The following is a 26057-nucleotide window of genomic DNA, read 5'->3' on the forward strand; positions in this document are numbered from 1 at the left end:
TAATTTTGTGCAAATCACTGCAGAACTCTTGTTTCAACACACACGGTAAATTAAACAAATGTTTGTTCAAAATTTGTTGCAAAAGTAAGCCACTCTGGTCGTACTCTGTATCGTGCTTTTGCCACCGCAACTGCTGCTTCTTGTGCCATGTGATTATCCTGTTTGCTTTATGCTTTAATCTTGAGAATCACAATCAATACTTGAATAAAAAATGCACTTCAACAGCTTTGGGGTTTTAAAGTACACATTATGCGGTATGTGATTGTGACAGTAGTTGTTTGGGTTAATGGCGTGGTCTTTTTAATAGAGAGGCAAGCGGGAGGCTGTTTGGTTTTATCTGGACTCCAGAAATAGCGGCCATCTCAGCAGCGTATCTGAGATCGCTCCGATGGTGTCTCAGAAACACTCCGCCTTACCTCCCTTGAACCCCCTACACCTAACTACTCCACCGTGTTACCTGTTTGAAAGCCCCAGAGTCTGGTTGGCAGAGGTAATTACAGCAGCTAGGAGCTCCCAATGGAAGGCAGCACTGGCAGGTCACTGCCCAGGGACCGAGGGGTGGAAACTGTGCTTCTGTCTTGGTTGGTGAAGGACACGGAGTAAAACAAGGTAGCAGAGAGAAGAGCAGGGGAGAGTAGTGAAAAAACATTTGCTGCTGTGGTAGTGAAATCTAAATCGTAATTTCATAGACATCTGACAGCAGACAGAGAGGAAAGTAGGGGGGAAAGGACGGGAAAATCAAGAAGAGGGGCAGCTTTAAACAGTGAAAGAAGATGAGACTTCAGAATGAGAGGAAACTAGACAAAAGGCAAAGTGAAGGAGGATGGTGGGCGGCTCTAGCGTGTCTTGGCGAAGGCGTGACACAGAGTGGAGTACATAGTCTGGCAGAGGGGCCCGAGGATCGTCCACTACTGTCACCTTAGCTCTAACTCTCAGTGCTGGTCCAACTGTCAGCTCGACTCTGAATCTAACGGTCCAAGATGCAGTCTCAGTGTAAAGTATAGTTTGCCTTCATGAAGACTGGTCTATACTACACTATTACACAGCCAATTACACGATGCAGTCTTGTGTCTTACTGTGAAGATGTATCATTTCAGCCTGGAAAAGAAAAAAAAATGTGCTGAGTTATTTATTACCACCTTGTCTTTTTCTTGAGGTGGCACATTTTGAAGTCAGATTTACATGTTGATTTCATAGATCTAATTATAGCTGTAGTTAAGAGGTATGTATTTTTTTTTTTTTAAAAAGAGCAAGGCTTGAGACTTGATTTATGTGTCCGTGTGCACAGAAGAAATTTTAATGAACTGCCTTTCATTTCCTTTGTATAATTCAATAAATATGCCAGACACTAGAAGCTGCTTTTTCACATGTATCAGATTAAATCTGATTGGGCCATCCTTCAGCAGTGACAGCTGTAAATGAAGGGGATATCTCTGTACAAGCCGAGTAAATAGATCAAGAAAAAAAGCCCCACCTGGTATCTGCCTTACAGTATGAGCCCTGGGCCCTTTTAATCTCGCTTTTCTGGGCCTGCTTCCAGCTACTTTGTATGTATGTAACTTAAATGGTGCACAACTGTTATTAAAATCCCCAGAGGAAAGCAGCCTTCAAAGAAGAAAAAAAAACCCTCCTTTCTGATGATACCCATGGGGCACCTCGCATTTGTTTAGAAGTTCGCTTTTGTTACATGTCGAGGTGATCTGCACTGCAGCTCCTGCTCCAATCCCCACAGCTCCCTCGGCACTCCTCCCCGAAATGGAGCGACGGGAACGGATCCAAGCTAAGAGTAAACTGTTTTACAGTTGCTGCACAACAAATAAACAAACATCTGGAAGCATTCAGAGTGGCCCATTAGAAGGGCTCTGGGCTTTGCCAAAAAGGGGTAAATGATGAGGAATGGGCTGTCGAGAGGCTGGTGGAGACAGGGGAGAGGCCAGATGACAGAGCTGTGGGTGCTAAGCACTGCCTTTTAGAGCTCAGCTGGGCTCAGAGAGATCTACACCTGCTGCTATCTCCTCCTCCCCTCCTCTCCTCCACCAGACATCTGGATGGGATACATGACTAATGGATGACTAAACTGCTAGTGTTGAAACTTAGCTGTTGTCATTATGAAGGAAAAGGTTGTTTGTTTGACTGATGACTTAATGTCCTCTGTACAACACACTTGGTAAAAGTAAAAATCAGTTTGACGGCTTTAAAATGAAAAAAATAGATATACCCCAATGTCTGTTTATCGTTGTTTGTGTAATAACCAGAGCTGATTGTATCCTCTATAAGTGCTTAGATTAGATGCTGTTGTGAATGCAAATCTGTTTTGAAAACATGTTCCGCTGATTATGAAATTGCTTCCTAAATTAACTGGCATTACATCAGACATCTGTTTCTTAACCCCGTAGGTTTTTCTGCACCGAGCTGCTTTTCCGTGCTTATCTTGAGTGATAACTTAGTTCTGGTCGATGTCAATCTGTAGATAGAATGACGACTCTGCTCTTTCAGCTGACAGTCCTTCCATTTTGGTTTGGGCCACATGTTCCGAAAGTATGGAAACATCCTCTCTGGAACTTAGTGAGAAAACACAGAGCAAAGCTTTGACGTTTCCCATTAGACATACGTGCTCTGCAAGACATTTCACTCAGTCCCGTAATGATTATACCAGCACAATCTGTCCCCTGATAAACATCACTCTTAAACACAAAGACTTGCTTTGGCCCCCACACAACTAAAATGAGCCACATGGGAAAGGAAAAGTGTAATCTTTTCCTCAAGACTGTCCCAGAGAGTCCTTTGCAGAGCTGCTTTCTATAAACTTTTGTACTAAACCAAACAAAATTTGAAGTGTGCATTCAACATCAATGAGAAGGGACAGATGATGAAATGCTGTTACAGAGAGTGATATATATACACACAGTGAGCTGGCAGCTATATACCGAGCCTCTGCACCAAACTCTACGAGTAAATTAACAAAGTAAAGACATGGCCTTCTTCCCAGGTACTGACTTCATAAAAGTGTTTCCCAAGCACTCGTCACTTCATGAAGGTTTTATTTCTCTCCAGCGTCTGCCAGTTGGTGAGCTGATGAGGTGTCTTAAGTTTAGTGTGTAATGACTGGGTGTCCTGTTGCCATCTCAGAAGTTGTCATGTAAATCAAAATCCAGCTGCAAAACTGACACAGTCGAACAGATGTTCCCCTTTGTTTAAATGACCATGCGCAGTGTTAGCCTCGGGAGCTACTTGGACAGATAATGTCGAAATGTAAGATATTGTACCGTGGTGCTGCGATGCAAATTTTCCAGAAGTACTTGCATCGGCGTAACTTTGTGCTGAACATTGGGGGGGGGGGGGGGGGGGGGGGGGGGGGGGTCAAGATCTCTGTCTAAATAAATAAATAAAATAAATCTGGGTAAATTCCCAGATGATTAAACATGCAACTATTTTGCTGGTAATACCTGAAATGAGTAAAGAAAATCAACAGCCTATTTATGCAAGTTAATTCTTAATTTCATTAGGGGGGTTATATTGGCTGGATCTGATTATTGGGGGGTCATAACCCCCCTAACACCCCTGGAAATTACGCCCCTGAGTACTTGCTATATTTCATCTCAAATATAGCTAAACAGCTAAAACTAGCCTTCGATTAATACATTACATAGTAACGCTTATAATTAGCTCACAATGTAATACAGTGTTCTCTACTTATTAGGCTAAAATTTATCTTACGATATTAAAAGACTAAAGGAAAAAGTACATGTGTATTTATCAGTAATAATATTCTATTTAAAAAGGCACAACATTACGTGTACCCCTTTGAATGTTGTAATTTAGCTAAACAAATACCTTTAATACATTTTCCTGTTAAAAATTTATCTTTACTTGTAGTTGGAAACAAAAAGTAAGTAGAAAAATGTGTCGTAGATGCTCGATATTTCTCTTTTTGCTTCTAAACGCGTATCAAATGTACAAGATTCTGAAAATTCCATCGCGGTCACATCAGTCTACTTTTTGGCAGCGAGGCTCCTGGTGTATATCACAGCATATCACAGTACTATATACTCCCCCTGAATAGGACAGGCTCTATTTCCTTTATCTGAGTCAGATGATGTGATATTATTCCTCCCAGGAGTGGATTGGCTCAGCAACATGAATATCCATTTAAGCCAGCCTATGGAGATGGATGAGGCGAGAGGGGACGAGGCAAACTGGGCCTGCAATCCCTCACCGCGGCTTCGCATAGCACAGCGCTGTCCGCATCCAAAGTGATGAGAGCTCATTTTTGGAGGCAGGCCTGTCCTTGTTATTACTAGCCCTGGAAATCACCTCTACATTTTCTCCCTTAGAAGCAGGCTAGATTAAAATGCCAGGATAACCTCCTCAACTTCCATGACAGGCTTAACTGCCAAACTGTGACACGCCAGCTCTAAACTGCTTTGAGAAAGCTGCCTTCCACCAAGTGTCATTATCTCTCCGTTATCTGATGGCACTCCTCTCAGTGTGTGAATAATTCTGTTTGTGCAGGGTTTGGGGAAATGTCAGTGACACTATTGTTTTTACCTTGCCGTTTGATGTAGCTGGGAGAGTCTCCCGAGTGTCTTGAGTTCTTAAACTGATGTTGGGCGTATACAGGAGAAACTTAAAGTGGAAAGATAGTACTGTCAGCTTCTGAACTATTCCAAGATATTTGTTTGTTAGTTCCTTTAACTATTGGTATAAAAGTGCACATTTTCCTCTCTGATATTCTGCCTTAATAAGGGTTGTTTCAGTCAAGTTAAAGTATTCTGGATTTGGTTTGTCTGAAGTCATTGAAGTCGTTTCATTATTATGTCGCCAAGAGTTCACTGATGTTAGACAATTAATGTCACAAATTAATATAAATTAATCTGCAATCTTTTAAAGCACCTGTTTTACTTTTTAATGAGTAAAAAAGCTAAGTCATACTTTCAACTCTTCCACCCATTACTATTGAAATATGATTATTACAAGCTTTGAGCCACTTTCTCAGCAGCGGGAAAATATGGAGTCTCCTAAATCTTTATAGTCCGTGACTATTGCAGACAAACCTTTGTTATTTATGATGATAGAAACCCAACTGGGCTTACCCGTTAAAACTTTCTTAAGCACAAACAGACGTATGTTTCTTGGCTGCTTCCCTTAATGTGTCAGAAGAATAGACAAGGACATGACTTTCTGCCAAGCAGACCCAACCCTCGTGGAAAAATATACTGCAAGTCCTCTGGACCTTGGTTTACTTCCCAGTTGCACTGGTCATTCTCAGGAAGGTAGCAGAACATAAATCATCCAAAGTGGATAGGCCTGCAACAATCAACTCTGATTCTAATGCAACTACACTATTCATTTTCCACCATGATTTGTAGCTGTGGTTGGGGACAACTGAGATGTGGTCAGTGCTTTCAAGTCGTACTTTCAGTCAGAAGTTGGAGCGGGTTTCTGGAGCCTTCATGGTTTCCAAAGGTGGGAGTCCATCATAGTAATTTAGGATGGGGGTTAGCTGCCAGATGGTTTTGGATATTTTTGCAGCAGGATGGATGTTGGGTCCACAAGCTTTCTTCTGTGTCAGTACCCCGTGAAACAAATTGCTCAGTGAGCAGGCTGAGTCTGTCTACTTGAGGGGGGCTCGCTACCCTTCATTCTGATGAATAGCTACTAACATTCAAGCAGATGGCCGACAACTTGTCATTCTAAAAGGGACAGGATCAGACCAGAACAAAGCCTTGTAGCCTTGTAATTATTGCACGTTACCTGGGATGTTTAAACAGAGACACAAAACATCTCATAGTTTGTATCAGCTAATATAAAACAATACAGTATTTGTTAAGTACACTTACCTTCTCAGTTTATGTGGCGTCATATATCTTAATCAGGGTGCTTTTTAATAAATTATATTTTAAGTCTGCTGTAGATGCTAATTCTAGGGTAACTGATCGCGCACGGTAATCATTCAAGATCAAAACATGCTTTAATGCAAGTCTGGTTAATGGCTCAAACAAATTAGATTTCAATTCACTCAGCAGCTAGTTTATCATGCTGTATGGCTTAACAGCTGTGCTACATCAGTGAAGCTTTCTGTCAGGAATCTTAACATAGCTATACACAACATGGAAATGCTAATATTTGGTGAAAGAAGAGGCCACACAGCAGCATAAGGTGAACTTTGGCTTGAGAATAGGTTCTGAAGTGCAATAAAACATTGATACGGCTAATGATCTTTTTTAAAATTTATCATATTGAGTATACAACAAAACTCAGCACAATTTCAAGCAATAAAAACAAGATTTCCACAGAGTGTTACATATAGTACTGTGCAAAAGCCATCACTTTCTTGAAAGATGTATAAACATACAAGGAAATACATTATCTAAGGCAAAAACAGATTTTGTACAACTCTAATGAGCTTGAAAGTCAATATTTGGTATGACTACCTTTATTCTTCACAGCCTTAACCCTCTAAAGCCCATCGATCGTATTTGATACACGTGTTTTTGTGAGTTTTTGAGACTTCTACATCATCAGCGTGACTTTTTTTTACCCTCAAAAAATGATGTGACACATTTCTAATGACTAAATTGCAAAAATATGGCTTATGTAGAAAATGTGATACAGATTAAAACATCATGCAGATTAAAATTTGATATATTTTTACATATTTTAAGGTTAAACAAACACTTCATTATCAAAAAATTAAAGATTTCTGGCAGTTATTTCATGGTTGAGGTTTTAAAGGGTTAACTCTCTCAGGCAGGTGATAGAAAGTTATTTTCATTTCTTCAGAATGAGTTCTCCAGGCTCCTTGAAGGACATTTAAAGCTCTTCTTTGGATGTTGGCTGCCTTCTGTTCCATTCTCTATCATGCTGGTACTTATAATGTGCATTATGTGAAAAATGAAGCTTTTCCCAGTCATCCACTTGGTATCTCCAGATGGTATTGCAATGATAAATTTTGACAACATCACTGGCTGAAATGTAGCCCCAAAGCATGAGAAAGCCTCTACCACGTTTCAAAGTTGGCTTTAGAGACATACTATTGTACCTCTCTCTTGACCTCCTCTGTACATTTTGACATATTTCAAATTTGAATTCATCACTCCATAAGATCTGTCCAGACACACTGCACACCAGATCGGGAGACCTTGGGGGCCATTCAACTGGCCCACAACGACCAATCCACTTTCCAGGAAACTGTTCATCTAGGAATGCTCGGACCTGGCACCCATAATGTGGTGGTGCACCATCTTGCTGGAAAAACTCAGGGAACGTGCCAGCTTCAGTGCATAAAAAGGGAAACACATCGTCATGTAGCAATTTCAAATATCCAGTGGCCTTGAGGTTTCCATTGATGAAGAATGGACCCACTATCGTTGTACCCCATATACCACACTAGGGATGGGTATCGAAAACCGGTTCTTGTTGAGAACCGGTTCCCACTGTTTCAATTCCTTGGAATTGTTTGCCATTTTTGCAAACGATTCCCTTATCAATTCCAGTCGCCCCGAAGGACGTCACCACGTTGCGGAGCGTCATTTACCTGGCAGGAAACATGGCGGCTCAAACGCTCAAAAGTTTGGTTATACCTGCAACAGGGCAACTTGCAAAGTAGATATTTCATTTAAGGGAGGAAACACTACAAATATGCAAAAGCATTTGCTCACAAAACACGCGATGACCTTAAATGAATGTCATGTTTTTAATTCCGGACTCGTGAATCTCAACCCAGCAGCAGCGGTAACGGTAAGGCGGCAGGTAAATAATCAACTAACCGTGCATATTATGTTAGTGAGATCTGCCTTATTACAAAACCTGCCATTACTGTGCATTTAGGTGTCCATGATGAGAGAGACAGACAGAGTCTGGCTGGCTCAGATGTTGGCAGTTCTCGCTGCAGTCTACCGGTAGCGTCTCCTTTCAGGCCAGGATAGACGAATGTCACCGAGCAGTGACTTTTTGTTTGAGGTAAAAGGCTTGCACCCATTTGCCACAGCAGATGCCCCCGATTTTTGGTAAGTGAATGTGTTTAATTGTAGGCAGGGACATTACTGGATATTCTTGTGTAATTGCTACAGAATAATTTATGTTATACTTTGTTATTGCTACAGAAGAATATTTATTTTATTATTTTACATTTACAATTTTTTTTCCTGGGGACCCTGTGACACCCCATTGAAGAGCTGTAGGCTGGATCTCTTAAGATCTCACTGCTGGGTTTATAAGGCCATGTTACTCCTAAATTTCTATCTTGTTCAAAGAGAAGATATAAAACAAAGTTCTAAGCTAATCGACCTTAGTGTTCTCCTTTTTAAAAAAGAATCAATAAAGAATCTAACGTTAAACAGAATCAAAAATGGAATCGGAATTGTGAAAATCTTATCAATACCCATCCCTATACCACACCAAACCATCACTTTTGTTGTTCCAACAGTCTTGGAGGGATCCATCCAATGTGGGTTAGTGTCAGACCAATAGCGGTGGTTTTGTTTGTTAACTTCACCCTTCACATAAAAGTTTGCCTCATCACTGAACAAAATCTTCTACGTGAACTGAGGGTCTTGTTCCAGTTTTTGTTTTGCCCATTCTGAAAATTCTGTGCGCCGATCTGGGTCATCCTCGTTGAGATGCTGCAGTAGCTGGAGTTTGTAAGGGTGCCATTTGTGTAGCTAATATCCGCCGAAGGGATGTTCGACTAATGCCACTCTCCAGTGACATGCGGCGAGTGCTACGCTGTGGGCTCTTGCTGAATGAAGCTAGGACAGCCACTGATGTTTCTTCATTAGTGACAGTTTTCTTGCATCCACATTTTGGCAAATCCAACACTGAACCAGTTTCACGAAACTTAGCAAGCAGTTTGCTAACTGTAGCATGGGAGATGGGTGGTCTTGTAGGGTGTCTTGCATTGAAATCTGCTGCAATGACCCGGTTACTGCGTTCACCAGATATCAACACAATTTTGATCAGCTCCTCACGTGTTAACCTCTTCGACATGTCAATGGCTGTGAACAAAGAGAAACTTGTAAATAACTCATGAAAGAATAAAGTTACCTTGAAACCAAGCACACCATTGTTTTTCTTGTGACATTACCAATAAGTTTGATGTGTCACATGGCCCTCTTCCTATTGAAAAAACAAAAGTTGTATCCAAGATGGCCGACTTCTAAAAAGCTACCATGGTCACCACCCATCTTGAAGAGTTTGCCCCCTCACATATACTAATGTGCCACAAACAGGACTTTAATATCACCAACCATTCCCATGTTATTACGGTGTATCCATATAAATGGCCCACCCTGTATAATACAACAACTCCAGGTCTGCATGGATGCACTTTTTTTTTCCCTCTGGAGCATTATTTGTCCTGAAGCATCATACACACACACAATGTCATTCCCAGGTACCCTCTATGCTCTGAGCTATTGTCGTGAAAAGAGCTGAACTCATCTGTCAATTATGGTAAGCTCCATTGGGCGATTGTCTAAACTGTTTTCTCACTCTCTGGATTCACTCTGCTGAATCCTGTGATTTATTTTCAACTGCCTAAGCATCAATACACAATTGGGAGACACTAAGCTGTGATGTCTGAACACAAACTATTGTCAGAGTATCAGCATAGCTCACATTAAGTGCCATTTAGATTATTCATTGCACTGGGCTGTGTGAAAACTGCTTGTAAAGAGAAGAGAAGGCCATTATCCCATATGCTGGGATTCCTGTGCTATGGATCTAAGCTTCTGTTTACTTCAGATTCACTCTCCAACTGAATGAACTGTGTCAAGGCTGAGCCGAAAACAGGCACAGATTTTGTGCCCCGCCTTGAAGTCCATAAGGTCAACTGGATATGAATGTCAGTGCTATTTTGTAGAACTGACATGCATTTTATCTCTTTTAAAATATAAAAAGGGCCCTAGGTTACAGGAAGTAGTGGGTTTTATGGTTTGCACAGGCTTCAACATCTCAGCTCAACCAGAATGAAAAGAGCAGGGTCACTGAAATGCTAGGAAGTCCAAAACAACCTTTTAATCTGTCACATTCATTTTCTTATTAGGTCTCTTTAAACAGACAGAGCAGGTTTCCCTGTCATTGTAATATAAGCGGACAAGTTATTTCACCATCATAATTTGATTTGTCGATAGTTTCTGGCATGTTACGTCGCTGCATTGCAAGATGATTGGATTGACTGTTATTTTTTTCAGACACATACATTTATCCCAGATTGTTGCACAGCTTCATCCTTATCATAAAGGACAAACATGTACTCAAACCTAAACCTTCAAACCACACCGAATATGATAAAAAAATATTTTTGGTTTTGTGTATTTGCTGAAATTATGAACTGCTATAATGCAGCAGAATGTCAATAAACTGATTGAAAACGCTGAAAGCACGAATAAACAGGAGCAATTTTTTTGTGCATGTGAGTGTTTAGTGCCTGGAGAGCTTCTAAAGAAAGCAAAAATATGTCTCACAATTTGACACCATTAGCAAGTGTTAACGCATAACCTTTGGCAACACTGGCCAGCCGCTCCGTACCATTTTAGGCATCTTCTGCGGGAGCGGTTCTGAGCTAAGGACCTGGACAGCTGGATAACTGAGATGGGGTGGAGGGCATGCTGCTGGATAAAGTGAAACAAACATATCTGGCGGTCTGATTCTATGTTTGCATGTTTCCACTGTGACCCTGACATGCAGTGTCTCAGAGCTAGCCAACTGTTTGTTTTTTGCCCTTTGGTGTATGTTTTACTGAAATAACTAGCCCCTCCCCCCCTTGTTCTCCTTAAATTATAATCTCCCTGTAAATAATAGTGGCCACTATTTTCAAGTGAAAAGAGAACATTTTGAACCATCACCCAGATTAGTGTTTTTCTGTTATATAAGCAGGCAGTAGATTGTAATAAGAGAGCCGAAAAGATGATATTAAGATAACCTTGGGAGAGAAGCGATAGCACAGCCATCAGCATCTGTCCTTCCTGCCGTCACTAACCCACGGTGACATTTTGGCTCAGGAGCAGCTCGAGCAACAGCAGTTTATTTGCACTTTGTATACAATAGTTGAAGGGGTGCAGTATAGCTTTTTATTATTGTTATTATTGTACTGTTGTAGGGATCGCTTCCACAGTCTGATTCTATTGTGATGTGTTGTTACCCATTAGTGTATGGCGAGGTAATCCTGACAAATACAGTGAACAAATCAAGGACATTAGTGCCGTGATGTGCAGTCGATAATATTTGGCTTCATTAATTCCTATGCCCTGAGATGACATCCCACTCCTATTAGGTTTGAAATCTCATCCCCTTCTCCTCTATACCTCAGCTGTGGCTCAACCAAGCAGCCAAGCAGATAATACGCTCTGAGCTCTGAAACATGTACCATTATAATTAGCTTTGTCAGGTCCTAGCCCCTACAACCCTCATGCAGATAATATGATAATATGTCTTCATAACCAGCTGACCTTACATGCTCAATATTTCTCCCCTTATGAAGATTACATGTCAATAAAGTAATTGAGTCCCGGGGTGTGTGGCAAGTGAAGATTTAGGTTATAGGACTTTTTCGGGGCAGTGATGTACGAGCGTTATTATTTTACCTGTCAGGAGATGTGCAGGGGCTGAGGACAGTCCGAGGGTGTCAGGGGGGAAGGAGAGGTGAGGAGGGAGACAGAGAGAGAGAGGGGAGACAGAGAGACACAGATAAGAGGAAACAGAAAGAGAGGGGAGGGTGCAGAAAGAAATGAAGTGAGCCAAAGAGGAGCACGGACAAGGCAGCGTAAGGAAGACAGAAATGAAGAGAGGAGGAGGGAAGACTGGGGAGAGCAGAAGAGGCGAGATCATTTCTCAAAAGGACGGACAGATCCACAGTTAATCATTCCCTCATACCTTCATCTCTCTGTCCCCCTGCCTCACTCTCTGCATATGAGCAGGGGATATGTCATATTAATTAAAAGAAATAGAGTTGCAGTGGAGCCATCCATCTGCATAAGGCATAGGGAGGCCAGAGGGGCATGAAGAATCGCACAAAACACAAACGTATCATCACCACAGCCTCAAATCTGATTGGCCACCCTGGGTTCATCAGTTGTAATTCTGGCAGGAAATGACGGCATGTAATTTGACACTGCTATAAGCTGAATGTGATGTCACCAAGTGCACATTTTTCATCCTTTTAACCTTAAATTTACAGTATCTGTTGGCTGCTTTTCTTTGTACTCACATTTTGTACTCCCATAATCACTCCTATAACTCACACAATGTCTGGCTCTAAAATACTCTTAAATACATATCAGAGCAGCATGATTATGGCCAAAATGATTAAAGCGATAATTCTGATCAATACTCCCATCACAACCTGTCACAATTATTCATTGATTTTAGTGACAAAAATGGTTTTATTTCACCTCATGTAAACGAAACACCGATTTAACGTCCGTGCTGTGCTTCTTTCCTGATAATGTACAAATCTTACACTGTGCTACATTCCTGACACGGTCAGGCACTGCTTTAGGGGGCGCTAAATTTGCTTTTGCTTTGCGTTCTACAGTTAGGTCTATAAATATTTGGACAGAAACTCTTTTATAGTTTTAGTTCTGTAGTTCAAAAAGATTGCAATCCCTTCATATCAGGAGCTCAAAAGTAATTGGACAAATTAAATAACTGAAAATAAAATGTTGATTTCTAATACTTGGTTAAAAAACCCTTTGCTGGCAATGGCAGCCTGAAGTCTTGAACTCATGGACATCACCAGATGCTGGGTTTCCACCTTTTTAATGCTCTGCCAGGCTTTTACTGCAGCAGCTTTCAGTTGCTGTTTGTTTGTGCTGTTTCTGTCTGAAGTTTAGCCTTCAAATGAAATGCATGCTCAATTGGGTTAAGATCGGGTGGATGACTTAGCCATTCAAGAGTATTCCACTTCTTTTCTTTAATAAACTTCTGGGTTGCTTTGGCTGTATGTTTTGGGTCATTGTCCATCTGTATTATGAAACACTACTCAAACAATTTGACTGCATTTAGCTGGATTTGATCAGACAGTATATCTCTGAACCCCTCAGAGTTCATTCAGCTGCTTCTGTCCTGTGTCACATCGTCAATAACCACTAGTGTCCCAGTGCCACTGGCAGCCATGCCTGCCCAAGCCATCACACTACCTCCGCCGTGTTTTACAGATGATGTGGCATGCTTTGGATCATTAGCTGTTCCATACTTTTTTCTTGCTGTCATTCTGCTAGAGGTTGATCTTGGATTTATCTGTCCAAAGAATGTTTTTGCCAGAACTGTGCTGGATTTTTTTTTAGATGTTTTTTTTAGCAAAGTCCAATCTAGCCTTTCTATTCTTGAGGCTTTTGAGTGGCTTGCACTTTGCAGCGAACCCTCTGTATTTACTTGGATGCATTTTTCTCTTTATGGTAGACTTGGATATTGATACGCCTACGTCCTTAAGAGTGTTGTTCATTTGGTTGGCTGTTGTGAAGGTGTTTCTCTTCATGGAGATGATTCTGCGATCATACATCACTTTTGTCTTCCATGGACATCCAGGTGTTTTTGCGTTGCCGATTTCACCAGTGCTTTCTTTCTTTCTTAGGATGTACCAAAATGTAGATTTTGCCACTCCTACTATTGTACCAGTTTCTCTGATGGGCTTAAGGATGGCTTGTTTCACCTGTACAGAGAGCTGCTTTGACCACATGTTGCCTGTTCACAGCAAAATCTTACAAATGCAACACCGCACCTTAAATCAATTCCAGGCCTTATATCTGCTTAATTGATAATGACATTACAAAGGAATTGCCCACAGATGCCCATAAAATAGCCTTTGGTGCCTTTAAAAAGAGGGGCACATGTTAAGGAGCTGAAACTCCTAAACCCTTCATCCAATTCGAATGTGGATGCTCTCAAATAAAAACTAAATTAAAATATTTTTTAGTAAACAGGTAAAAAAAACTTGTGTCAGTCTCCAAATATATATGGACCTAACTATATTTTAGGAACAGACATTTTCAGTATTCTTCGATCTTCAATTGTACTTGAAATTAAAATTTGGTTAATTGTGCAGATCTAATACATACTATATGCATGTACAATTCTGTTAGGCAGACCTTGCAAGTACTGTATTGGATCCTTTTTGCCTTCAACAACTGTCTTCATTTTTAATGATACAGATTTAGCGAGGTATTGGAAACATTCCTCTGAGCTTTTGGTCCATATTGAGATGATAGCATCACACATTTGCTGTAGATTTGTAGGCTTTCATCCATGATGTGAATCTCATGTTGCTCCACATCCCAAAGGTGCTCTATTGAATTGAAATGAGGCCATTTCAGTACAGTGAACTCATTGTTATGTTCAAGAAACCAGTTTGAGATGATTTGAGCTTGATGGATGGATCGATGGATGGATGTGTGTATATATGTGCATCATTTTCTGTTTCAGTAGATATAATAAGTATCAATAATGCTGTCAATGACTTTGTTTAGCCAGCCACCTAATTTTCAACTTTAGTTCTTTAGTGAGAAGATCTAAACTGTGTACATTACAATGGTGAAAAGTTCCAAATCAGATTAGCAAACTCAACTTTTTGAATTGATGGGGATACCAAACTAAATGAATAAATAGGAGGACATATCATATATGCTTGTCAGTTCTTTGACATGAATAGCATACCCCTTCAAGGTAAATGGCACAGATTGCATATGCACAATTGCAAGTGCATTAACCAATATTAGATACTCTACATGTGTGTCACTTTTTGCAATTATTTCTGAATAATTCAATTCTGAAAAGCAAATCTTAAGTACTGGGGTTTCACTCTTATCTTGACAACAAATCTACCTTTTTGCATGAGTAACATGCATGCTTAGCTAAAAACCTATGATGTCACACGTTTAACCACGCCATCACTAGAAAAATGTTGGTTTTCCTCAACTCTCTGATTTAAAACATCTCAGCAGTTCACATATGTAAGTAATCTTTTCTCTTTTTTTCTTTCTGTATTTAGTGGCTAAATGCCATTTGTCAAGGTACCATTTTGCTCATCATTTTGCCCCTCATAATTTGACTGTCAGTGCTAGAGACAGAGGAAATGGGATGTGAAAATGAGTGTGGTCGATTGAGGTCCATCGACGAAGGTTACACACATTTTCATCTGCTACAGAAGCAGGGGACACACAAAGGCAGGGTGGAAGAGCAATGTTAAAGGATATTTTACCATGTCCTTTTGGATTAGGCCTGGAGATTGATATCTTCCAGTCAGATGAAGCTCTGATGTGAGTGATCCAGCTCTTCCATCATTGTGACATGCGGCTCTTGGCTAACGCTCATCCGTGTTGATGGGCACACCCTACGCCACAAGGGCTCTGGCTAGCATACCCACCTTCCTCTTTCCCATCTCTGTCTGCCTCACTCTGCCATCTCTGTTCTTTTATTTCCATTGCCCTTCTCCCCTGTTTTCTGTCACGATGTCATGTTCAATCACTGTTTGGCTGGCCAGGCACTCAGTCGGGCAGGCAGGGAGCAGGGAGCCCCAGGTAGAGAGCTGCCTAACAGGCGTCAGGATGGGCACTGAAATGACTCTAATAATGGGGTCCCCGTGTGGCCCAGACTGGCCAGTCAGTTAGCAGGCCTAGGATGGGGACTAATAAGTGTTTGATGTCTGCAGGGGAAGGAAGTGTGAAGGAGTACAGCCAACCCTGGACACTCCAGTCAGGCAGGTGCAGCCAGGCAGGAACTGAGGGGGACGACTGTGGAACAAGATGTCAGATCAGTATTGATATGTGTCACGCTGGAGGTTGCCACGCTGTTTGTTTAAGAGAGTGTCTCAGAGTAGTACTAGCAGCCATGCAGTAATTGATGTCTAGATCAAAAGTGGAGCTAGAGGACAAGCTGATGCGCCTAATGCTCAGTGAAACCAAATTTGTCGATTTTTATAGCGCGGCGAGGAAGGAAAATACTGCACAATGTGTACCTAAATTATCAGTGCATGTGTAAAACTCCGGCAGCAGTTACACTCATGGCTAAATTTGCTGGCCATCCTTGATTTGATGGAAATTACCACTGACAGGCAGTGAGGTGCCATTTTGTCCACTGATGCGTGAAGTCCATCATTGTCTGTGTAGTTGAGTTTAGTTAACATGGCACTTAGCGACTGACATTGCTTTAGAGCCAGCAAAACATTGTCATTGTCATGTCATTTATCTCTTGCTAGACAATTTTCGATGTGGTCTTCACTGAACGCCTCACTGATGCTTCTAGCTTTTTACAGTAGGCATGTGCAGCCAGACAGAGTTTCGGTGCCCTCTAAGAATAAACTGTATGTCAACCCCCTCCGCACATTTTAGGCCCTGATATGGGAGCGAATGGCTTGCCCAGCACCTTGCACTGATAAAGCCACAGCTGTCCTTTCAAGTATGGCCATCTAGTAACAAGCTACTTCCCTTTGAACAGTTTTATGTGGTTGTAATTGACCTGACAATGGGGTTCATTATGCAGTCCCTTTCATGCTGTTTTGCCTGATAATTATTATTTAATGTGTTCGGATGGAGTGCATCATTAATTCATCCCTTCCTCCAATGTCAAAGAGATGAACAGTGAAGTTATCACTCTCTGGTGATTAATATTATGCTCTTTTGTTATTGAATCCTGTCCCAGTGATTAAACCTTCATTGAGCGACTCACCAGCCGCTCTTATTAACGGCGTCATTAACAAACACAGTCAAATCTCTAATTGTGATTTTCGCTTTTTCTCTCGTGTTTTTGGTCAAAGGTTTGAACCACTTATCTGGGCTTTTCTTTTAATTAGAAGTCCCGAGCGTAATGAAGAACACAATCGATCAGTGTCAGGCTATGTGGTGTGCACGCGCGGTGATTTGTGATCCACATGCTAAGGGAGAAAATGAGCGCTTATGATTACTTGCGTCGTTAGTGCTTTCACGTGCCTTTAAGAGCAGATGAACTCTAGGAGTTAATAACCAGCCTGTCATTAATGTGCTTGTGGTTGGGTTTCTGTTGGTTACATGACAATGTATGCTTTGCAAAAGACCCTCAAAAGGGGGGATGTGAGACCTTCTGTCCTCCACCTTAAACAACCTTCCTGTTATCTGCAGCCTCCAGAGCTACTGTAACTACTTTTCTCTTCTGGCTCTATATGGAATAAACGTCACTGAAATTAATTTCCTCTTTTTTCCTTCTTCTTTTTTTTTTTACTAGACCCCTTAGAATGGTAATCTCGTCTTCAGTCAAAATTTATGTGCCCCCGAATTCAATTTCCTTCTCGTCCTCATAAGTTGAAGGTGCAAAGATGGATAACTGACAGGCATTTACCTGTATATATGATTATAAATTTAAAGTGTTCAATTAGAGTCTTTAATTTAAAGTGTTTGTCAGCTGTAAGGGTTCAGTCATGCCTGCTAATGCACAGGTTATGCCAGGGGTTTTAAACATATGGCCCCAGGGCCAGAACTGGACAGCTTTGAAAAAATGTGAGGAAGTGCGTAGATTTTCAAGTTTTACACCTTTTCCTATTAATAAAGATCCCCCCCCCCCATTCATATTACACATACTACAACATAATTAAGTAATATAAAACAATAAAATGACAAAAACGTTCTTGTTTTTTCATGTAATTTTCTTTAAATTTATGAAAACTTTAGATTTTATAATTACAGAACAGTCTGAGCAATGAACTGCCAGAACTTTTATTCCACACACCTAAGATCACAGAAGCCTTATTCTTTGAAGTACACTATATAAAATGAGTTTGACAATCCTGAGTTATGTGCACTGCATGTCGTTTTAGGAGAGGGTGTTATCCTACCTTTTGTTTGCATATATGCTATTGTAAATCATAATCCTTCAATCACACAGCCAGCCTTCAGCGTCTGAATGTGCTATTTGTCTACCTCAAGGAGAATCATGTAGAAAAAGCTACCTGGTATTGATCAGCGCTGTTTGAGCCATGACCCAGCAACTTTCCTCTGAAAGCCCATCAGGATGTGGCAGTAGCAAATATTTCAACTCTCCATCTGTCACACTTGCGCCAGCCATTTTTTTTTTAATTCTTTGCTGGCCTTCGGTGTGTGTTGTTATAGCAGCTGAATCATGTAGAAAGTTTCTACAGCTGTCTCTGTGTTGGTCAGGGTCTCTGTTTAATACCTCACACCCAAAGAAAAAGAAATAAGGCCCTAATGAAAGCTTGTGCAGCAACAATAAAAGTAAAAGTATAATACATCACCGTATTTTATATAATATTATGAAACGGCACCATGTGCCATGTCTTAGCATCCTACATGGCTTGCTATTCACTGTTATGTTGTAGGCTTTTTAATCCCCTCCTTCCTGTCTCCCCTACACAGTTTCTCTTCCCTCCTTTTCCTCTCCCTTCTCCCCAGCCTCTGCCTTGGTGAAAAATGGGGCGCATTTCCCTGATAGCCTGTGTGAATGTGGAGAGTATAAATGGCTAATGAATTACAGATGAACATTGACGCAAATTAATCTTCCTGATGTCCCAGGGTTATATGGCAGCTATTTAAAAGTTTAATCAATACGCTGAAGTTGAGAACATGCAGGCGCTGCAGTTGTTTGGCCGCAGTAAACGGCCAGGAGGGGAACAGGGAAGGCATAAGCCCAGGGCATGCATCATGATGACAGCTATTTATGTTTAATGGACTAAATATTTTTTACTGATGGAGGACAAATGTCACTTTAATTCTTAAAGTTACAAGCAGGAGATTTGTTTGGGACTGGGGAAAGGTGGGTGACACCTCAGCTGTTTAAAAAGGCTAACTAATGGACATAAGAGTCTATTAGTTAAGACTGAATAGGAATGGATTTTGTTTGAACATGCCATTTTAAAGCTTTTCTGAGAAACGCACATCAAAAATTAAAAAAAAGGAGAGGTTTTACCTAAACGATGAGTGTTTCAATATATAGATTGGCTTAAGTGTGATTCTAAATTGGTCATAGGTGTGGACGTATTAGTGGTTTTCTGTGTCTTTGATTTAACCCTGTGACGTACCGGAAGTCTGTCTAAGGGGTAGCTCTACTTACAACTACTTAATACTGTTAAGAAGCAACCACTGTGTGGAAATGTCATTTTATTCTATGTGGCATCTTTTTTTTTCAAACTGGATCCAGCTTCTGTTACATCATTCATTTCATCTTATTCAGTCATTCATCTTATTTATATGAAATCAAGAAAGAGAAAGTATGTGCTGCATTTCCACATTCAGTACTGTGCTGGCTTCCGAGTTGCTTGCTGCTGTTGCTGTTTATCTCTGGCAATATTTAAGTGGCACTCAAAAGAAAAATATACTTAGTTCATACTGCCACACATAGCCAGCACACCAGTACTAAGTGAAACAATTCAATTTCTCTCCATGGCAATGTGCTGTGTGTGCCAGCTGACCTCTCAGTGGGCTGAATCACAGTCTACTGCCTGTTAGTTTATGGGACGCAGAGGGGTTATCTATCTACCGGCTTCCCTATAGAGAGAAGGTGGCGACTCCATCTCATGACGTTGGGCTGAACTGATAAAAGGACAGCCGGAGATGGATTGTGTCCACAATAATAGCCCTGGCTCACAGCAGCCTCCGCCCCAAGCCCATAAGTCACTTGCACCAATTCTTATAGAAGCCAGCGATGAACAACATCTGACCCCATCCCCCACCTGCCCAGTGTTATTTCAGCCCTTGGAGATAATACGGAGAGTGTAATTGTGTTGTTAATTGGATTCTTCAAGTTATATTTTTTCCCCCCTGATGGATTGAAACACAGAAATTGTTGGCTAAGTCGCTAAAAAGGAGAGTGTGGTTACAAAAAAAAAAAATCAGTGAATAATCAGAAAGCAGAAGAGTGCATAGAGGAGGAGAAAGACAAAGTGGAAGCAGTTAAGACAAGAGGGGAGAATAGATGTGGAGAGGGGACAGGGCATGAAACTAGGAGTGGAGGGAGTGAATTCATGCCAAGAATAGATAACCTTGATGTTAAAAGCTACATCCGTTGGATGTGTCTTTCTGTGACATATTGATGGCCCTTGAAAAGAGTCAAGCTGATTGTATGCAGGGAACAATCATTAAACCTACTCCATCTCCCTCCCCTCTCTGACTCCCTCTGTCTTCTTCTTATAAGTGTGCGCTGATGAAATGCTACAAGACCCACACATGCTATGAGCTAAAAAATTTGTCCAAGTCCTTATTTCTTACACAAACTATGTCTCTTACACGATCTGCCTTCTTCCATCTGCTATGTCTACTACCTCTCTGTTAATACTATTACTAATATTATTTTACATCAGATTTGGTTCCACATTTAGCAGTTTCTCTTGATGTCTCTTGTTAGGTCATAGCATCTTTAACAGGTGAGGAGTTAATGTAGGAAAATTGCTGGAGATTAGCCCACTTTTCAGGCATTACCAACAGAAGACAATGACTGTTCAGGTATAATCTAAAACCACACTTCAGATTGATGCATTTTATTATTTGCTGTACAATCACATTTCATGTATTACCACTATCTTGCCAAGTTAATACTCTTAGGCGGTGCCGCTTCGGTATTACAGTTTAATAATTACAGCATAAATCTCAAACAAAGGAGTAGCTAATCCTCTCCTAAATATCCACATAAAAAAAGAATGACATTCATCTCTGCAGGTTTTTTCCAGAAAATTATCTGAAAGAAACATAAAAACATACTCTGAACTACAAAGAACAATGAAACTTGATTAGGAATACATTATTGTCTTTCTATTAAAATGTTTATTGATGACTTTTTGTTGTGTTAATCTTATGCAGCAAAACAATAAAACACCCTTGATTACTTTGTCAGTTCTGTCTGCTGGGATTGCTTTACCCCTTTGGTTATACTGTACTTTATTATTACTAAGAAATTCTGTGTTCAACAGCAACTGTTGATACGGTATGTGTTGATTTGCTGTTAGAGCACTGTAAACATGACGCTTGCACAGTTAGCTTACTCACACTGTGGGAGAATGGCCCATCAAGCCCCTGTGGGGAGGACACATGCTTTGGGTAATCAGCTCGCAAAAGACCAGACTTTTCTGACGATGAACCCACACTGCAGCAATCACCAAGCAGGAGATGCAAAAAACCAATTGTGCAGGCTTTTAATAAAGACAAGAGGGTTTGCGTCTAACTTGGGGCTGTGTGACATACAGTATGTAGTACAAAGGGCTGACTGTTGCTCCACCAGGGCATGATGGAAACGTTAGCCTCCCCGTCACTTTGTTAATCTGTCACTTTAATGGCTGCTCCCACCGTTCTCCCCGTGTGCTCGAGATGAAAGGGGGTATGAGTTTGTGATAATGTGTACATGGTTGAGAGTGTGGGTGTTGATTCGAGTGTGCTCATCCATGTCTCAGGGTACACATATATTGTACACTAGCACGTTTGGCACTGTAATACTTGTTATTAAGTATCAGTTCATCAGGCAGAGCCCCACCGGCGTGACTGTGGCCTCAGAGGGCATTATGTAAGACCAAGTTTGGCTTAGTTATACCCTTTCCTGTCTCCAGCCACCCCATCTTTCTTCTGGTTTCTCTTGTAATAAGAGCAAACACTTGCTGTGAAGGGAATGCAGTGAACTGGAATGTGTTTATGCACCAAACACACCGCTTAATGTAGTGCTGAAATGTAGAGCTTTCAACGTTCATGCACTTTTTCACCCACTGGGAGACGGACCTCTTGCCTGTTCTTTGTTCTTCCCTTTTTTCCTTAATTTAAACTCCCACTTCTCCTATGATCGCACACAAGTGTATATATTAGCGCTGTTGTGGAGTTACAGGTCACACATTTTCCAGCGCTTTCTGATTGGTACTGGAGAATCACAGAATGTGATCCCTCCAATCCGTCTCAGTCCCCACAGGCTAGTGACGAGCTCAGCGGAGTGTGAAGGTTCGAGGGGCCTTTGGCTTTAGTTCCTTCATCTGTGAAGGTTATCTCTGAAAGGCTTTGGTTGCAACCTACAAATATATCCCCTCTAGGTAAGCTCTTATTGGGAGCCTTGGTTCTGGTACCGCAGTGGGTAATTTCTCCCCATCGCCCTACTCCTGGAGAGCGTGAGCTATCTCGCTGGGTAAGCTGTGAATATGTGAAAGGCCCTGGTACCCATGTGATCAGAGCACTGTGAGACACCCCGATTCCAGTGGTGTCAAGCCCACTCTCCAGCCGCGGCACCTATATCCCCAGGCAAATCACGGCAGCTGGAATTCATCCCCCCCGCCCCAGCCTCCTGACTGTCAGAGAAGCACATGCACACACACGTACAAACACACGTGTGTATGTACCCCCCGTACACCGGGGGAGCAGGCAGGCACGGAGCTGGTCCTGGATTTTATCGGAGGTGACAGCTTCTCACACTTCAGTGTTTGGATCACCTCAAGTAGCTGGGCTATGAGGGGAAATGAGCACTGCTCCACTACAAAGTCCAGATTTAGATTGACTGAGCTTGTCCTCGGGCCTGTGGGCTTCTGCTGCTGCTGTACAGCTCCGCCGCCTGACAGAACACCCACTACTGCTGCCAGGGCCTGTGTGTGTGTGTGTGTGTTTGTCTCTCCGTGCTCTATATGTGTGCATATGTGTGTGTCACTCGGTAGAGCCTACTTTGAAGAGTCGGAGAGAGTGGGGGAAAGAGAGCGATGTGTCAGGTTTGGTTAGAATTGAGGGTGGCATCAGAATATGCTTGGCACTAATATGGCACCAGTATCTCTGTCCCCGTCTCTGCTTTCTGTCACTTAGTTGCCATTCTCTCCTCGCCCTTGACAATGTCTCTTTGGATTATGTGATTGGACTTACCACTTGGAGCACCCCTCATCCCTCTGCGACACTGCCTCTCCAATGAGTCTCTCCTTTTCTGCCTTGCATCTGGCCTGCCCCTCCCTCCTCCCGTAATGCACTTGATGTCTATTTAGAAAAAAAAAATGGTGAAAGCTTTATCTGTTCTCCTGTCAGACGATCATTGACAGCGCTAATGCCACTTGTCCTTGCCTCATTTGGCGAGAGGTGACACCTAGGTACAGCCCGCCACATTCATCAAGTGGCAGTGGAAGCGATGTGACATCAACGTCTGCAAACCAAATACGGAGCTCGGGGCAGCTCTCTGCATGGACAGCACCGCCTCGCAATAAAGCAAGGATAGCACTGCAGACCATCTTGGTTTCACCCTTTGATGTGGCTTTAATTTTAATACTTGGTTTTACTGATTTTCCTGATTGTTATTCCGGTAGATTACTTTTCTCTCCGTTTTTTTTTTAAATAGCTAATATCTAAATTAACTGTTTTAATAATATAGAATAGACAGATATATGTATAGGTATGTATATAAACCTCTTTGATAAAGTAATTCTGCCTATCTTCTATGAAATAATAGCACAGACGTTCAGCTTGTTTTGACTAGTACTGTAGTTTAAGCAGTTCCATCCACAAGAACTGCTGATTAAGTATAAATATGATACCTTAATGAAAAGTAATATATGCACATAAATGCAGTAGAGATTATGAAAAGCAGGATGTCCTCTTATTTGGAAGATCCATGTAAAGAATATTTGGAAATGTTTCACATTTTATGCCAGAAAGTTTAATTTGTAATGAAAATAATCATTAAATCCTGCAGTTAATTTAGCCCATAATTAGTAAAGTAACCTTAGGATAAAGTAAATAATCTTGTGTCTGCATTGAGTTCTTTAAATACGTTCCTGTAATGCAGTAAATACACCTTCTTGATTAAACTTGCATGCTGCATCTATTGGAAGCAAATGCAAATATTCAGGTCTCTCTCTCTGAAACTGCCTCTTTCACCCTCCTGCAAGAAGCAGAGACACACACCCAGTTCAGTCCTGCCATTTAAAACTGCACGACTACAGTAAACAAAACAGTTTCGTGTACTTTCAGTGTTTCTCATTTAGAAACTCAGCCAGGCTTATTTTGTGTGTCTTTAAAGTCAAACGAATAAACTGAATTTATTACCTAGATTTTGAAGATGCCTGAACATGCCTTCAATAATATTAATACATCTGCATAGTTTCATGATATTTCAAAGTAGAATGGGAGGCAGAGCCTTCAGCTTTCAGGCCCCTTTTCTGCAGAACCAGCTCCTAGTTTGGATTCAGCAGAACCCCTGGTTCTGCCGGAGGTTTCGTCCTGTTTAAAGGGAGTTTTTCCTTCCCACTGTTGCCAAGTGCTCGTTCAGATGGGATCGTTTTCTAGTTAGGGTTTTCGTGCACCTTGAGGTGACTGCTTTGTGATTTGGTGCAATATAAATCAAATTGAATTGAATTAAATGTAATTACAAATTAACTTACAAGTTTGCTATTTCTTGGTTTCCTGTCATTCTTATAAACAAACCACATCAGAGACGTGCTCTGAGGGTCTTGCCTACAGGTTGAAAACTGCTGTTGTTAATCTGCGAATGACACTGCAAATGCACTGCAGTTATTATACTACAACCTACAAACTGCTGATTGTTTAGTTTTGACGCTAAAATGTTTACGGAAATGCAGTCCAGTTAGAAACAGTGGTTGCATTTCAATGTGAAAAGTATATACAGGTACTAAAGCAAACTGACTGAACTCTCCCCTTTCTGTTTTTAGGAGTATTCGCCAAGTGTCGCTACATCTACTATGGCAAGCACTCAGAGGGCAACAGATTCATCAGAAACGATCAGCTCTGATGGACAGCCGCTCAACCGTAGACTAAGAGACGGACATGGAAGACAGCAGATGCTAACAGAAGGACGGGAGGATCAAGTCAGTCTTATTTATTGAATCCAGTGGTGATATTTGGTTCACCTGATCACCTGATCTGGAAAAGAAAAGATTTAAATTCCTGGAAAAAAATGTTCCTATATAAGAGGAAGGTTTCCTTTTAAAAAAAAAAAATTCTTGTGTTTTTAAAGATCATATTGCAGCCCCATAGTTAGAGCCTCTTTTGCTTCTGCTTCCCTGCATGCAGCTCAGCCGGAGATGACACTCTGAATGACATGATTGCCTCTAAGCATTTGCAACTGCAAAACTCGAGACTCAAAACACAAACACAAGAGCACAAGCCTCTCTCTCACACACACACACTCACACACACACACACAGTCAGTGACAAACATACCCAGCCAATTGCGTCCTCTTCCTTGACAGCCATGATGGATCACTTGTCCACTACCACCACTAATCAAGGGGGAAGAGGTTATGGTCACACACCTGGGGCCTGACACGGACTCATCTCTTTCACCGTGTGTATCATTCGCTCACACACACTCGCATCTTCTTTAAAACATTAAGACAAGGCTTTGACAGAACAGCGTTTCTACAGCTTCATTAAACATTGCTGTGATTTTCAGTCGACACCCAAGGCATGATCAGTGTCTTGTTTAGTTTGAGGCAGAATTTTTTTTTTTTTTTTCTTTTTTGGGGGGGGGGGGGGGGTTTTGTGCTCATGTGATTTTTATTTGGTTATTTTTATCTTTTGGATCTTTTGGTGTCTAAAAAAGAGAAAATCTCTTCTTGAAAGTCAAAAATCTGATAAGTGAGAAGATTTGGTGAGTTTCTTCTACAGTGTGCACATTTTTGTTTGTTTGAAACAAAAGAAGCCGAACGAAATGCAGCTTAATCATAAAAATAAAACATTCCAGCACCAGCTTTAATGAAGAATAGGATTGCTCTTTCCAGGTTCATGTCTGAAATGTTGCTCTCTTCTATTGCTTTACAATTTTCAGAATATCCAAGCCAATGTAATAACCAGTGTTGCTGCATGAGAAATGTTTACATTTTGTTATTCTCTTTATAATTGTTGTGGCTTACCATTGTTGTATTGATCCGTTTAATGCCCTCTTACAGCAGCAGGTCAAATTTCTGAGGCAACAAATTGAAATTTTAATGTAAATGATGTGATAAATCTGATCTGATGTGAAATTGTATTAGCAGGATTTAATTAAATGGGTTAAACTAACACATGTCTCTTGTCAATTTGATGTGGAGTTTAAGGTACTATGGTGCTTTCACATTTAATTCCCTCTGCCGGCACTTTAAACTGTTTCCTAATGATGAAATGTCCATCACATAGATATTT

General features: G+C 41.2%; 1 protein-coding gene across 1 annotated transcript in view; it reads left to right on the plus strand.

Annotated features, from left to right (window-relative positions):
- Positions 1-25369, plus strand: part of lrmda (leucine rich melanocyte differentiation associated) — a 210032-nt gene extending 184663 nt beyond the window's left edge. The window contains exon 7 of the mRNA XM_006783781.3: positions 24587-25369. Coding sequence (XP_006783844.1) covers positions 24587-24666 — 80 coding nt within the window. The 3' untranslated portion in view covers positions 24667-25369. The remainder of the gene's footprint in view (positions 1-24586) is intronic.
- The last annotated feature ends 688 nt before the right edge of the window (positions 25370-26057 follow it).

This window comes from Neolamprologus brichardi, chromosome 13 (assembly GCF_056152115.1).
Source record: "Neolamprologus brichardi isolate AB-2024 chromosome 13, ASM5615211v1, whole genome shotgun sequence".
NCBI lineage: Eukaryota > Metazoa > Chordata > Actinopteri > Cichliformes > Cichlidae > Neolamprologus > Neolamprologus brichardi.